General features: G+C 42.4%; 1 protein-coding gene across 1 annotated transcript in view; it reads left to right on the forward strand.

Annotated features, from left to right (window-relative positions):
• Positions 1–17,222, forward strand: part of LOC135516424 (ankyrin-2-like) — a 152,212-nt gene that overhangs the window by 57,315 nt on the left and 77,675 nt on the right. The window contains exons 4-12 of the mRNA XM_064940725.1: positions 1,723–1,821; positions 2,586–2,684; positions 2,875–3,060; positions 4,949–4,972; positions 6,074–6,082; positions 6,741–6,839; positions 9,271–9,369; positions 16,928–17,026; positions 17,155–17,222. The exon at positions 17,155–17,222 is cut by the window's right edge and continues 130 nt beyond it. Of these exons, the coding sequence (XP_064796797.1) occupies positions 1,723–1,821; positions 2,586–2,684; positions 2,875–3,060; positions 4,949–4,972; positions 6,074–6,082; positions 6,741–6,839; positions 9,271–9,369; positions 16,928–17,026; positions 17,155–17,222 (782 nt within the window). The remainder of the gene's footprint in view (positions 1–1,722; positions 1,822–2,585; positions 2,685–2,874; positions 3,061–4,948; positions 4,973–6,073; positions 6,083–6,740; positions 6,840–9,270; positions 9,370–16,927; positions 17,027–17,154) is intronic.

Raw genomic sequence — 17,222 nt, forward strand, 5'->3', positions numbered from 1 at the left:
CCTCATACTGGCATCTCTCTGCAGCTCGTAAACATACACTTTATTTATTCACCTACTGTCTGCACTAATATCACTCAATATATTCAATTATTAAACATTCTATGTTAAGACCGATTTTCCATACAGCTGAGTTTCAGATATAGTAATGCCGGTTAACCATTTACTGCAGTGGGCTAAATCAGGGTCACACAGAGTGGTTCTTGTTAGTCTTAAACAAAGTATAAACCTCACACATGGTTATGGGCTCAACAAAAACAAGACACCTGTACCATGTTAGACATAGAGTTGAAATCTATTACATGTTGAGTTTGCATCCCAATATTACACTGTATAAACACCACAGAAGACTGAAATATAACAAAAACTGTTTGACATAGAAACACCAGATTTTCATCGTAAAAAAAAAAACTTTATTAATGTGGACATTAAGAAACGTTTGACTAACATTCCACCCCATGAGGCCAAAGAGGGCACTTTTGTCTGTGATGTTTGCGTGTTCTAATATTTTGAAAATTTTGCTCAGAAAACCAGGTGTTTTAATCAGCGTATGCTTACTTCTATTTTGACATTGTACCGGCAGTGTAGCCAAGTGGTTAGAGCATTGGACTAGTAACCGAAAGGTTGCAAGTTCAAATCCCCGAGCTGACAAGGTTCAAAATCTGTCGTTCTGCCCCTGAACAGGCAGTTAACCCACTGTTCCTAGGCCATCATTGAAAATAATAATTTGTTCTTAACTGATTTGCCTAGTAAAATACAGGTAAAATAAAATAATAAAAAAATTAGCAGAGTGAGGTGTTTACATGATTATTGTGTAATATGTCTACTGCCATAATCAGTTTAATATCAAATTACTAGTGTGCATGTCAACATACTTACTGGGTCTACACTCTTGGGGTCGGAATTAATGAATGCATCTTGTTGACAAAAGGACCTTTTTTTGTAGAAAGAAAAGTTGGGACACCTGAAAATGGCTCAGATATGTGACTGTCCAGGGATGTTAGGCCACATGGAACAAAAATATTTTAAACCATGACTCAGAGGTGTGGGTGTTTGTTTAATCTGGAATAAGTTTTTATTTTAATATGTACCACTGTAGCAGTACAAATAGGAGAATAGCTAAATTAGGATTATTTAGAGACCATACCAAAGTTAGACTTTGTTGCATTTCGGGGGACTCATGTCTCATTCAGGGGTTCTGAGACCCCCCCTGGGCCCCCTGTAATTTGCACTCTGGGTGTGGTATGCTTGAAATTCAAACATGGGCAATGCAAAAGGCACTGCATCTCAAGAGGCGGGGGGGTAGGGCGTCACTGTAAATAAGAATTTGTTCTTAATTAACTGACTTGCCTAGTCGAAGGTTAAATAAGAAAGGTTAAAGGTTAAATAAGAAAGGTTAAAGGTTAAATAAGAAAGGTTAAAGGTTAAATAAAGATGAAATATCAAACTGTAATAATAACACATGTTCCTGTATTCATTTGTGTTTTTAGGCCTATACAGTGCCAAGCAGTTCCTGTATTCATTTGTGTGTTTAGGCCTATACAGTGCAAAGCAGTTCCTGTCATATATTCATGATGTGATATTCTCCTTCTGTCTGAGGTGAAACGTGAACCTCTTGTTATGTGTTTTAACTCACTCCTTTAGCAACTCAACCCCCCCAATGCTCCACGTTTTCCTTGTTCTCTGATACTGCTAGAAGTACTGTCTGTGTGTTCTATCCACCAGAAAGGGAACACAGCCCTCCACATTGCCTCTCTGGCCGGACAGGCAGACGTAGTGAAGATGCTGGTGAAGCAGGGAGCAGAAATTAACTCTCAGTCTCAGGTAAGAGATACAGTAGCAGAGCAACAGCTATCTTGCTTTTGTCTCTAATCCCTACCAACTGATCAGGATTGCGGTGGCCATAAAATGCTGTGGACATACCTGCCTATGGGCATACCTGTGGACATACCTGCCTATGGACATACCTGTGGACATACCTGCCTATGGGCATACCTGTGGACATACCTGCCTATGGGCATACCTGTGGACATACCTGCCTATGGACATACCTGTGGACATACCTGCCTATGGACATACCTGTGGACATACCTGCCTATGGACATACCTGTGGACATACCTGCCTATGGACATACCTGTGGACATACCTGCCTATGGACATACCTGTGGACATACCTGCCTATGGACATACCTGTGGACATACCTGCCTATGGACATACCTGTGGACATACCTGCCTATGGACATACCTGTGGACATACCTGCCTATGGACATACCTGTGGACATACCTGCCTATGGGCATACCTGTGGACAAACCTGTGGACATACCTGTGGACATACCTGCCTATGGACATACCTGTGGACATACCTGCCTATGGACATACCTGTGGACATACCTGCCTATGGACATACCTGTGGACATATGGGCTAAGCACATACCCTCTTACTGTGCGGTGTACAGGCAGTCAAATTGATGTTGTATTAATTGATGCTATACAATATGGTGTCTTCCCAAAACGATGTTAGCTGTACAGTTGTTGTTGTCTTCGTTAGGCTCTAAGGTCTAATGTTGCACTGTTGTGTCTCCAGAATGGCTTCACTCCTCTGTACATGGCTGCTCAGGAGAACCATATAGATGTGGTACGTTACCTTCTGGAGAACGGAGGTAACCAGAGCACCGCCACAGAGGTGAGGACGGAGTGTGTCTTTATGGCAGTCATACGGTTTAAGTCACATTTTTGACATAAATATGTTACCAACAACTACCATTTTGAACAATTTGTTCTGTTTTGAATAATTACATATCAACTCTATCCATCACCATTGTTTGTCTGTGGCTATGCTAAACTCCTCCCTCCCCATCTCCTCCCTCCTCCAGGATGGATTCACCCCCCTGGCCATTGCTCTCCAGCAGGGCCACAACCAGGTGGTGTCCGTCCTGCTGGAGAACGACACCAAGGGCAAGGTGCGGCTGCCTGCCCTGCACATCGCCGCCCGCAAGGACGACACCAAGTCTGCAGCGCTGCTCCTCCAGAACGACCACAACGCCGACGTCCAGTCCAAGGTGCGGACGGAGGGAAAGGCTTACTGGTTAAAACGGGCGTCTGTGTCATTGGGTTAGCATATGTCTGTGGTACTAGGACCATGTGTTGTTAATGGTGCAAGCCTGTAAGGAAGTATAATACAGTGTGTTAAAGTTTAGTTTGTCAGCACTTTGTGGTGTGTGGTATAAATAACAACACTTTTTAATAGTAAATGGTGTCAGGAGAATGTGTCAGCGTTGACCTTAGTTCCTGTCCGACTGTCTGGGGTGTTTACTAGTAGTTGGTTGCCTCTGTCTGTCTGTCTGTCTGTCTGTCTGTCTGTCTGTCTGTCTGTCTGTCTGTCTGTCTGTCTGTCTGTCTGTGTCTGTCTATCTGTGCATCTCTCTCTCTCTGTCTATCTGTCTCTCTCTCTTTCTCCTTCAGTGTAAGTGTGCCTGCCACGTGTTCCTTGGTCCTGCCACTAACCGGGCCTCTTTCTCTTCCTGTCTTATCTGTTTGTCTGCTGACCCATTCACACCCTCCTCCCCCATCACTCGCTACCGCCGTGTTTATGTCTGGCACTGTATGGCGTGTGCTGTTGTCCACAGGTCGTATTGTTGAATATCACAATTTAAGGGCCGTATGCATGCACCCTTGGGGGATTCCTGTGGAAACGAGGTGGGGTGTGTAGGGATGGGCTGTGGCGAGAGTTAAGTGCAGTTTCCCTTGTTTTGAAAGACAGTAGCCTAAACTGAAGTCATATACAGAAGGTCTTCCCTGCAGCACTGCTGATTTTCGTAGCTGGTTGACCAGTTAATGTCATTGATTGGCCAACATCCACTCACCTCCATTACCCAGGTCTGAATCAGTCCTTTTGATTGATTGTTTGACTTTTGTGTAAAACAGCTGGCACAGTTTAAAAAACAATTGAAAGTACAAAAAACCCCAGAGGATAAAACATAACATCATATTTCCAATGTGGTCCTCGGTGTAGGACGATAACAGGAGTGAAAACTAGAGAATGAGTGAAAACTAGCAGTGTTGTGGTTCACCAGGTCGTTAACAGCCCCGCGCTGTAAACACATGGCGCACCAGTTATAATTGATGTTGTCATTGAACGTAACACTGTCCTTGTGTCAGACCCAATGCTAATGTTATTAAATCATATTACATAATATATGCAGCCATGACATGCTGTTTGCAGCTCAGCTGTTTTCATGAAATACTCTTCACCATGAGCCACAGGGGAGACCCAGAGGAGGGTGGATGAAGAGTGCAGCACACTCACATAAACTCACACACTCTCTCACACACGCCCACTATCACACACACCCACTATCACACACTATGGCTGCATTTACACAGGTAGCCAAATTCAGATATTTTTTCCACTAATTGGTCTTTTGACCAATCGCGTCAGATCTTTTCACATCAGATATTTTTCAGAACTGATCTAATTCATCGAAAGACCATTTAGTGAAAAAATTATAAACTCATGAAAGTCGTCTAACTTTACTTGAATTAGGTTGGAAATAACCACCGTCTTAAAGTCTGACTTTGAATTGTAAAAACACTATACATTTGCAACTCTCTCGTGAGTTTGGCCTTGTAGCACAAAATGGCTGCCATGCATCACAGTGGCCTGTTGCATAGCGACAGTAAGGCCTGCTCATAGATAATAGTATTGTGTACAGTATAGCTCCATTGGCTTGCTTCCATCATTGTAAAACATCTGAAGGTTTTTGGATGGAAAGATACTATAAAGCATACACAGTTTAGCGATAAAGCAGTTTTTTTAAAGAGAATCATACCACTCTAGCCACGTTGCCAGTATTCTTTGTACTGCGTAACGACCCTGAGCTCTGAGCGTCTGTACAACTGTTTGTGAAATGTCTCAAGTCTTTCCCTTCCTCGTCTCTACTGCTTCAGATGATGGTCAATAGGACTACGGAGGTATAACCACTATGTCTACCACTCCAACCTTGACCATAAAACACATCACTGCTCTGTTTCGTCTTCATTTCCCTCACGTCTATAGCATTGCACGGTGGCAAATAGCCGCGGGTCTTTTGATTTTGTTCTGTAATGCTAATTATAAACTGGGTGGTTCAAGCTCTGATTGCTGATTGGCTGACTGCCGTGGTATATCAGGCCGTATACCATGGGTATGACAAAACGTTTTATTTTTTACAGCTAGAATCACATTGGTATCCAGTTTATAATAGCAATAAGCGACCTCGGGGTTTGTGGTATTTGGCCAATATACCACGGCTAAGGGCTGTGTCCAGGCACTCCGAGTTGCATCGTGCTTATATACCACACCCCCCCAGGCCTTAAGTACGCATGGCAATATTTATTTTTTCACACCTCAGTAGTTTGTCTTTCAGTTAGAAAATGGTTATCTGTTTGTTTTTACTTTGTGCGTACCTTTGACTTCCTTTCTATTTTGATTGGTTGAGTTTCTGTAGTTTTATGGGAGCTCAGCAAGCTTGATTACTGAAAACCTCCAATACATTTCACCTCTAATACAAAACATTTCACACAAAGATGATAGACTTTTCCTAATGATGAATAATGCTTTTTGACAGGGTGTTTGTGAACATATAGAACACCTATATGTTGTGTTGCATGCCATCTATTTATATTTTCCATGCACTATCAACTAAATGGATGTTATTTGACAAAACACAACATTTTTAATTGTTATAATGAGGTCAGTAGTGTCACAGTTTTATAATTACAAGTAATTACAAGGAGCTTGAGATTAGATAAAGAAATATATCAATGCTAATATATGTACATTATTATTGCATTCAAACATGATTTTATATAGTATATTATACTCACCAATGCAATGTCATGATATTACATCCATCCAAAAGTATCCAGGTGCAGATAGTTTGCAGGACCAATAGCATGATGCATCGTGTCTCTTAATTTGCACCATTATCAGCTATCAGCCTTAAATGTGTAAATTTGAATCATCGCGTAGTCTACAATTCTTCACACTTTTGTAAATAATGTTTTCACATTAAATCGGACCATGACTTTCAGAATGGAAAGGTAAGCCAAGAGTTTCACAATACTCCCACCTGCTTTGATTTCTCTCTGGTTTCTTAGAATTCCCAACATGACAATATGCAGTACAATGACATAGTGCACTTTGGTGTTGATAAAATATACAGTCATGTTTTTTATTTTATTTTAAATGTCCTTCTCTGTCCTGTAAATGTGTGCTTAACTAATACTGTATCAGTTTTTTTTGTATTTGGTTTTTATTTATTTCCTTCATTTATTAATTATTAATATTTATTAATTATTTATTTAAATGTAGACATTATTGTTTCTATTTTGTTCAGACTGTAGGATCACCAGTTGCATGGTGGAGATCTTTCTGAGTTTGTGTTTGTGTGTATGCGTACACTACAGAATTTGTGTGTACGTTCGTAATCGAATCATGATTTTCTGAAACTGAATTTTCAGATTTCTTTCCTTCCCTTCCTCTCTTTGGTTTCCTCCCTCTTAATTTAAAAAAATATTTTGACTGTTCATTTCCTTTTGTTTCTTTCTTTTTGTTGACGTGATGCGACTGCTGCATGCTGGGATGGTGGAGGTCAAGGGTGAAGGGTCAGATTTTGGGGTCATGAATGAGGCTACTATCTAACCCACTCTATCTCTCTCTCTCCCTCCCGCTCTCTGTGTCCGCCCCCCTGTGTTACAGAGTGGATTCACGCCACTGCATATCGCTGCCCACTATGGAAACGTGAACGTGTCCACATTACTACTGAACCGTGGGGCGGCTGTGGACTTCACAGCCAGGGTGAGTAGTGTACCATTACCTCTACCTTCTGATCTGGAGTCAGAGCTGTGCTACCATTGTGCCACAAAGTCTTAGGCAGCATTACCTCTACCTTCTGATCTGGAGTCAGCTGTGCTACCGTTGTGCCACAAAGTCTTAGGCAGCATTACCTCTACCTTCTGATCTGGAGTCAGCTGTGCTACCGTTGTGCCACAAAGTCTTAGGCAGCATTACCTCTACCTTCTGATCTGGAGTCAGCTGTGCTACCGTTGTGCCACAAAGTCTTAGGCACCATTACCTCTACCTTCTGATCTGGAGTCAGCTGTGCCTCCATTATGCCACAAGGTCCTGGGCACCATTAATATAGACCTTTACTGGGACTATTGCACAGTTTGTAGGTAATAGGAAGGGCTGCCCACACACTGTGCCAACCCTGCACAGAGTCCAAGAGCCATAAACAACAGGAGACTTTAAAACACGTACACACACACTCTGAGCGAGTAGAGTGTATTGCTCTTTAGGAACCCACAGTCTGCTAATTATATGCTTTCTAGGACAATGACACCATCCGCCTGAGCACTTCCCCATTTCTCTGAATCATCACGTCAATGTTTCTCCATCCGTCACTCAAGGGAAGACGTACTGTACTGTACTGTACAACCACTCAGACAGACGAGAGGAACCAGGAGAATGGGAGAAAGCCTATCTTTTTTAGGAGATGAGACTCAAAGGCAGAGGCAGGGACAGTGTTCTGTTCAAGCTGAAAGGTTACTTTAAGGTCACAGACTCAAGCAGTACTCTTCTTAACTCTCAGACTGTGTGTGTGTGTGTGTGTGTGTGTGTGTGTGTGTGTGTGTGTGTGTGTGTGTGTGTGTGTGTGTGTGTGTGTGTGTGTGTGTGTGTGTGTGTGTGTGTGTGTGTGTGTGTGTGTGTGTGTGTGTGTGTGAGAGAATCCTTTCATTTGCAGAAACGTAACACTCAAAACCCCTGTCATTTCTGCTATGTCACACTTTCTCAGGTGTTTTTAGTCACAGTCATCCTCACAAGCTGTGTGTCCCGCAGTGCTTTGGGCCAGGCGATCAGCTTTCACATGGTCAGGATTTCACAGACACTGTCGGACGCCAAGACAACAGAACACATCCTAAGAGGATGAATGAACAGGAAGCCATTGTCAGCAATTCAATTCAATTAAAACTTTATTGTCCCAGCAGGGAAATACATTGAGGCATATTAGATAACATTAAACATAATAGAAACTGTGTTCTGGCCTTGTGACAACATCAATTGTATACAGTAGTATTGTGATTATATAACGGTAACTAACGCACTTTTTTACATAGCGCTGTTCCGTACAATTGACCTTATTTTAGCACCCAAAAAACGTAATACTTCCAGGTCAACTGGAATATGAGTAACATTGTAAAGCACAATTTCTCCCTTTCCAGCAAAATCAATGATGAGACCTTCATGCTGCCCGTCTCTGCATGATTGAAGAAAGCAATGAGCTCCTTCGGGTCTTTTTAAAAATGGCGGGTGGAGAAGCAAAACCTAGTGCGTGATAGTGAAAGGGGGAGATATGTCTAGTTGGGAAACAGCTTTTTTTCACCCGATCTGTCCAACTTATCACCTCTAAAATGTAAATAAAACACTATAAAGAGTTTATATAATGTGTCATTACATACCTGTTTGAAGGTTTGTGTGGAACTTGAATGGGGTTTTGAGGGCGGCTCTAAAATGATCTTCAGAAGTAAACAGCGGCTGTCGAGGCTTTTGAGAGTCATGAAATCTTGCAGTGATGACGCAAAAAATGAATGCATTCAGTTGTACAACTGACCAGGTATCCCCTTTAACCCTGACCCTGTCCTTTTCTTGTTTTTAATCTGCAAGAGAAGCGCCACACCTGGTGGAAAGAGGCTGTACGACACAGAATGAGTTGCATAATGAATTCTCTACGTAACGTCATGACACGTCACAATTTAATGTACAGCGCCAGAGGGGTCCGTTTTTTTTTCAATTTAAAGTTTTATTAAGTTTTCTTGTTTTTCAATCAACCAACAAAACACATTCCACATTCACAGATGTGACAGGCGTAAAAAAATAAAAATAAAAAGTCAAAAAATATAATAGTACATTTGAAAAAATAAAAATACAATTAAAATGAAAGATTAAGAAAAGTAAGTGTTTTTAGAGGGGGGGGTCCGTTTTTAAAAACTTTTCTCCAATACTATCGGGCCATTACCATGTCAATCAATGCTTGAATAGAAATGTAGTTCACGCCCCAGATTTTGATGCCAGCACTGTCGCTACAGTCGCTACATTAGTTTTCATTGCAGCCTCGTTTGAATGCCATGGTTGCGCAAATTTGTACGGAATGGGGTCAGTCACCGTTACCATTAGTTAATTTGTTTATTTCGATTTGAATGTGTCTTCCATTGTGTTCTATGTGTTTCAGAATGGGATCACTCCCCTCCACGTGGCCTCCAAGCGTGGTAACACTAACATGGTACGCCTCCTACTGGACAGGGGGTCTCAGATCGACGCTAAGACTAGGGTAAGTCCACACACACACACACGCATGCACACGCACGCACGCACGCACTCACGCACACACACACACACACACACACACACACACACACACACACACACACACACACACACACACACACACACACACACACACAGGGCAACCTTGTCCTTGTCCTTTGCTCGTTTTAAACACCACACTCCAATGGAACAACACGTTCTATTCTTGGACTTCATTACAGCCTGTAATAACAACAGACAACAGTGTTTACTGGAGATCAGTGAGTGTGGACTGTATGTGGCATGTATTGATCAGTATGAGAGAGGGTCAGTGAGTGTGGACTGTATGTGGTATGTATTGATCAGTATGAGAGAGGGTCAGTGAGTGTGGACTGTATGTGACATGTATTGATCAGTATGAGAGAGGGTCAGTGAGTGTGGACTGTATGTGGCATGTATTGATCAGTATGAGAGAGGGTCAGTGAGTGTGGACTGTATGTGGCATGTATTGATCAGTATGAGAGAGGGTCAGTGAGTGTGGACTGTATGTGGTATGTATTGATCAGTATGAGAGAGGGTCAGTGAGTATGTTGGTGTACTGCATAGCTGCTGGATGTGTGTGTGTGTGAGTGAGAGCTGCAGATCAATGTATTTACAGCTAGCCCACTAGAGAATAACTTGTTGAGCCTAACGCCCTCCATTTTGACCCGCTGTTATTCCTGTGTCCTTGGCCGTTTTGCTGCTCAGTCAGCTTACTGAATTAATTTAGGGCAAAAACCACTCTCCCTCCTCTCTCAAATCACTCCATCACTATACCTCCATCAATCAATCCATATTTCGTGTCAGAAAACGTCCTTTTTAAAATTATGTGATTGATATTTGTGTCTATTACCAAAGTATTGAATCCTATTATACAACGGGTGGGTCTAGTCCTGAATGCTGATTGGTTAAAACTCATTTCAGTTGGTGTCTATTCCGCAAGTTACCACTGGCTAAATCTATGACGTTTAAATGCCTATTTACTCTGTTCCATCTGACTCCTGTCATAGGAATTTCATAATTCCTACATGTGTACATTAATTAAATCATTCAGTCTATTTTATAAGAATTTGTAAGATTCATATTTGCATAAAATAGACAGAGACCAGTCTTATCAAAATCAGATAATAGTATTTATTCTCGGAGCGTGCTGCCATAAAACCACGAACCACAGTTTATATACAAAATATGACGTCATAGGTTATAAAATGTCCTTCCTCCTATCGACCAGGACAAAACAGGTTCAAAAGTTTATTCCAACCCCCTCGCTCGCTCACTCCAGACACACACTTATCAAGATTCACTTCTGGAATCTTCACCTTCATCCATCACTATTTAGAAGACAGCTCCAGATAATGGAAAACCCAGGAAAACACTCGCTGCCTTATCTAAATATCCCAGACTAAGTTGAGTCGGTTCAACCATAGGTTAACGATCCTTTCTGCTTACTTAAAACCCACAATCCATTTCCTCCCCAACCTAGCTGGAATGGTATTTATAAATCAGATATAATAAAACATAGTAGTTTAATTAGTTATACAGTGCCTTGCGAAAGTATTCGGCCCCCTTGAACTTTGCGACCTTTTGCCACATTTCAGGCTTCAAACATAAAGATATAAAACTGTATTTTTTGTGAAGAATCAACAACAAGTGGGACACAATCATGAAGTGGAACGACATTTATTGGATATTTCAAACTTTTTTAACAAATCAAAAACTGAAAAATTGGGCGTGCAAAATTATTCAGCCCCTTTACTTTCAGTGCAGCAAACTCTCTCCAGAAGTTCAGTGAGGATCTCTGAATGATCCAATGTTGACCTAAATGACTAATGATGATAAATACAATCCACCTGTGTGTAATCAATCTCCGTATAAATGCACCTGCACCGTGATAGTCTCAGAGGTCCGTTAAAAGCGCAGAGAGCATCGTGAAGAACATGGAACACACCAGGCAGGTCCGAGATACTGTTGTGAAGAAGTTTAAAGCCGGATTTGGATACAAAAAGATTTTCCAAGCTTTAATCATCCCAAGGAGCACTGTGCAAGCGATAATATTGAAATGGAAGGCATATCAGACCACTGCAAATCTACCAAGACCTGGCCGTCCCTCTAAACTTTCAGCTCATACAAGGAGAAGACTGGTCAGAGATGCAGCCAAGAGGCCTTTATGGCCTTTATGGAAGAGTGGCAAGAAGAAAGTGGCAAGAAGAAAGCCATTTCTTAAAGATATCCATAAAAAGTGTCGTTTAAAGTTTGCCACATGCCACCTGGGAGACACACCAAACATGTGGAAGAAGGTGCTCTGGTCAGATGAAACCAAAATGTAACTTTTTGGCAACAATGCAAAACGTTATGTTTGGCGTAAAAGCAACACAGCTCATCACCCTGAACACACCATACCCACTGTCAAACATGGTGGTGGCAGCATCATGGTTTGGGCCTGCTTTTCTTCAGCAGGGACAGGGAAGATGGTTAAAATTGATGGGAAGATGGATGGAGCCAAATACAGGACCATTCTGGAAGAAAACCTGATGGAGTCTGCAAAAGACCTGAGACTGGGACGGAGATTTGTCTTCCAACAAGACAATGATCCAAAACATAAAGCAAAATCTCCAATGGCATTGTTCAAAAATAAACATATCCAGGTGTTAGAATGGCCAAGTCAAAGTCCAGACCTGAATCCAATCGAGAATCTGTGGAAAGAACTGAAAACTGCTGTTCACAAGTGCTCTCCATCCAACCTCACTGAGCTCCAGCTGTTTTGCAAGGAGGAATGGGAAAAAATGTCAGTCTCTCGATGTGCAAAACTGATAGAGACATACCCCAAGCGACTTACAGCTGTAATTGCAGCAAAAGGTGGCGCTATAAAGTATTAACTTAAGGGGGCTGAATAATTTTGCACGCCCAATTTTTCAGTTTTTGATTTGTTAAAAAAGTTTGAAATATCCAATAAATGTCGTTCCACTTCATGATTGTGTCCCACTTGTTGTTGATTCTTCACAAAAAAATACAGTTTTATATCTTTATGTTTGAAGCCTGAAATGTGGCAAAAGGTCGCAAAGTTCAAGGGGGCCGAATACTTTCGCAAGGCACTGTAGTTCTATTTAAAATGTAAATATTGTTTAGCCATTATTCATAAAATTCCTAACACTCCGCAATCCACTGTCTCATCAACCTAGCCAGGCAATTTATAAAAAAGCATCTAGACATTATCTCACATTTCTTTTAGAATAACATTTAGTTTTCAACAGTGGAGATTTGTATAAACCTTGTTGTTTGTCTCTCTGACATTTCCAACATGGTTTCAATATTCAAATTAGATCTCCAGCTGTCCCATAGTAATGAACGTGTTGGGAGTCGGGACTAGCCAGACAAATCAAATCACATTTTATTTCATTTATTTATTTATTTCACCTTTATTTAACCAGGTAGGCAAGTTGAGAACAAGTTCTCATTTACAATTGTGACCTAGCCAAGATAAAGCAAAGCAGTTTGACACATACAACAACACAGAGTTACACATGGAGTAAAACAAACATACAGTCAATAATACATTATAAAAATAAGTCTATATACAATGTGAGCAAATGAGGTGAGATAAGGGAGGTAAAGGCAAAAAAGGCCATGGTGGCGAAGTAAATACAATATAGCAAGTAAAACACTGGAATGGTAGATTTGCAGTGGAAGAATGTGCAAAGTAGAGATACAAATAATGGGGTGCAAAGGAGCAAAAATAAATAACTAAATACAGTAGGGGGAGAGGTAGTTGTTTGGGCTAAATTATAGAGTGGCTATGTACAGGTGCAGTAATCTGTGAGCTGCTCTGACAGCTGGTGCTTAAAGCTAGTGAGGGAGATACAGTAAGTGTTTCCAGTTTCAGAGATTTTTGTAGTTCGTTCCAGTCATTGGCAGCAGAGAACTGGAAGGAGAGGCGGCCAAAGGAAGAATTGGTTTTGGGGGTGACCAGAGAGATATACCTGCTGGAGCGCGTGCTACAGGTGGCTGCTGCTATGGTGGCCAGCGAGCTGAGATAAGGGGGGACTTTACCTAGCAGGGTCTTGTAGATGACATGTAGCCAGTGGGTTTGGCGACGAGTATGAAGCGAGGGCCAGACAACGAGAGCATACAGGTTTAAATGTACCGAATACAACAGGTGTCGACTTTACCTTGAAAGTATTACTTACTAGCCCTTAACCAACAAGCAGTTTAAAAAATACCTATAAAAAAAGTAAGAGGTAAGAATAACAAATAATTAAAGAGCAGCAGTAAATAACAATAGCTGTGCTATATACAAGGGGTACCGGTACAGAGTCAATGTGCTGGGGCACCGGTGTAGAGGTAATTGAGGTAATTTTTATTAAAGTTATTAAAGTGACCATGCATAGATAATAACAGAGAGTAGCAGCAGCGTAGAAGGGGGGGGGGGCAATGCAAATAGTCTGGGTAGCCATTTGATTAGATGTTCATGAATCTTATGGCTTGCGGGAAGAAGCTGTTTAGAAGCCTCTTGGACCTAGACTTTGGTTGCACTGGTATCCCTTGCCGTGCGGTAGCAGAGAGAACAGTCTATGACTTGGGTGGCTGGAATCTTTCACAATGTTTAGGGCCTTCCTCTGACACTGCCTGGTATAGAGGTCCTGGATGGCAGGAACCTTGGTCCTGGTGATGTACTGGGCCGTACGCACTACCCTCTGTAGTGCCTTGCGGTCGGAGGCCGAGCAGTTGCCATACCAGTCAGTGATGCTCTCGATGGTGCAGCTGTAAAACATTTTGAGGATCTGAGGACCCATGCCAAATCTTTTCAGTCTCCTGAGGGGGGATAGGTTTTGTCGTGCCCTCGACTGTCTCGGTGTGCTTGGACCATGTTAGACAGACAGGCAGCGTTTCTCAGCCTGTTGAAATCATGAATCAGCTGGCATCAATTAATGGATATATACAAAGAAGTGTCAATTTAAAAAAGGTCAAATGAAATGAATTGCAACTAGTTTGCAGTCTTTCCAGCTTAAGCCGGTGTTTGGAGGATATATTTGTCCAGAGTTAATGTAAATATTGCATAGAAAGATAATGCGATTGTATCCTAACGTCACTATAACGTCCAATTAACGTCAGATAACAGCAGTGTTCTTCCGGTCGGTGCATTACAGCACCCATTTGGGCCCTTGATATATGGATGGATAGTATATTATCTTACATAATGATACATAACGTTGATATGATATCATAGGTGGTTTCAATCAATCAATCACATGTATTTATAAAGCCCTTCTTACATCAGCTGATGTCACAAAGTGCTGTACAGAAACCCAGCCTAAAACTCCAAACAGCAGGCAATGCAGGCACAGTGGCTAGGAGAAACTCCCTAGAAAGGCCGGAACCTCGGAAGAAACCTAGAGAGGAACCAGGCTATGAGCGGTGGCGATAACAGAACATGGCCAAGATGTTCAAATGTTCATAGATGACCAGCAGGGTCAAATAATAATAATCCCAGTGGTTGTCGAGGGTGCAACAGGTCAGCACCCCTGGAGTAACTGTCAGTTGTCTTTTCATAGCCGATCATTCAGAGTATCTCTACCGCTCCTGTTGTCTCTAGAGAGTTGAAAACAGCAGGTCTGGGACAGGTAGCACGTCCGGTGAACAGGTCAGGGTTCCATAGCCGCTGGCAGAACAGTTGAAACTGGAGCAGCAGCACGGCCAGGTGGACTGGGGACAGCAAGGAGTCATCATGCCAGATAGTCTTGAGGCATGATCCTAGGGCTCAGGTCCTCCGAGAGAGAGAAAGAAAGAGAGGAAGAGAGAAAAAGAGAGAGAGAATTAGAGAGAGCATACTTACATTCACACAGGACACCGGATAAGACAGGAGCTATACTCCAGATATAACAGACTAACCCTAGCCCCCCGACACAAACTACTGAAGCATAAATACTGGATGCTTAGACAGGAGGGGTTGGGAGACACTGTGGCCCCGTCTAACGATACCCCGGGACATGGCCAAACAGGCAGGATATAACCCCACCCACTTTGCCACAGCCCCCACACCACTAGAGGGATATCTTCAACCACCAACTTACAATCCTGAGACAAATCAAATGTATTTATATAGCCCTTCGTACATTCGCTGATATCTCAAAGTGCTGTACAGAAACCCAACCTAAAACCCCAAACAGCAAGCAATGCAGGTGTAGAAGCATGGCCAAGACAAGGCCGAGTATAGCCCACAAGATCTCGGCACAACCCAAGGGGGGATTATGTGATTAGAACGAACATAATATCATCATGTTGGTATAGAGTACCCTATTCCCTATATGGTGCACAACTATAGACCAGGAACCAATGGCACCCTATTCCCTATAAAGTGCACTACTTTTGACCAGGATCCATATGGTTCTGCTTAAAAGTAGTGCAACTGTATAGGGAATAGGGTGCCATTTGGGACGAATCCGAGGCTATAGCACAGCTGTGTAATTGCAACAGATGGATCAGTGTGGGACAGGGTATCAGTTATCATATTCTCCACTATAATATTCTACTACAACAATCTGTTTAATCACCATCATAACTCCACTATAATATTCTGCGATAACAGTTTAATCAGGAAAACCTCTGTACTGCTGGCAGATTGGATAATAGAATAAAGCCTGTGCGTGTTTACTTGTAAACAACCTCCACAACAACAACAACAACTAAACCCTCATCTAACAGCAGGTCCGTCCTCGTGTTTTGTTACACAGCTGATTTGAGGGATACAGGGGATAGATACTGTGTTCGTTCTGCCTGTTGGATCTTCACGGTTTCACATGGTAATGTATTTAACTAAGCCTTTGGTCCACCGCTGATAGACATCTACCAAGATACTCAAGGGACGTGAGTAATGTAAGTCCGCTGTGGATCAATGAGCTTCAGTCTGCAGTGTATTCACCAAGGAATGGAACCAACCCCTAGTGGTTACTAGGCTACCTAGGGCGGCAGGTAACCTAGTGGTTAGAGTGTTGGACTAGTAACCGAAAGTTTGCAAGATTGAATCCCCGAGCTGACAAAGTAAAAATCTGTCGTTCTGCCCCTGAACAAGGCAGTTAACCCACTGTTTGCGGGCCGTCATTGAAAATAAAAATGTGTTCTTAACTGACTTGCTTAAATAAAGGTTCAATAATAAATAAATAAAATATACTACCACTGGTGACCTTGAGCTGTGTGTGTGTGTGTGTGTGTGTGTGTGTGTGTGTGTGTGTGTGTGTGTGTGTGTGTGTGTGTGTGTGTGTGTGTGTGTGTGTGTGTGTGTGTGTGTGTGTGTGTGTGTGTGTGTGTGTGTGTGTGTGTGTGTGTGTGTGTGTGCGCGCGCGTGCTTGTCACCTTAATTGGGGAGGATGGGCTTGTGGTAATAGCTGGAGTGGAATAGATGGAATGAATGGTATTAAATTCATCAAACATGGTTTGATGCCGTTCCATTCGCTCTGTTTCAGCCATTATTATGAGCCGTCCTCCCCTCAGCAGCCACCACTGTTACTGAATGTATGACCCATATAGATCTGTGTGTGTGTTTTCTACAGGACGGCCTCACACCTCTACACTGTGCAGCCAGGAGTGGACATGACCCAGCAGTGGAGCTACTGCTGGAGAGAGGAGCACCTTTGCTGGCCAGGACCAAGGTACACACACACACACACACACACACTCACACTCACACTCACACACACACTCATTCATTCATTCATTCATTCATTCATTCATTCATTCATTCTCTCTCTCTCTGACAATCTTCTCTCTCTCTCTGTAGAACGGTCTGTCTCCTCTCCACATGTCGTCTCAGGGTGACCACGTTGAGTGTGTCAAGCACCTGCTGCA

Source organism: Oncorhynchus masou, chromosome 27 (genome assembly GCF_036934945.1).
Source record: "Oncorhynchus masou masou isolate Uvic2021 chromosome 27, UVic_Omas_1.1, whole genome shotgun sequence".
Taxonomy (NCBI): Eukaryota; Metazoa; Chordata; class Actinopteri; order Salmoniformes; family Salmonidae; genus Oncorhynchus; species Oncorhynchus masou.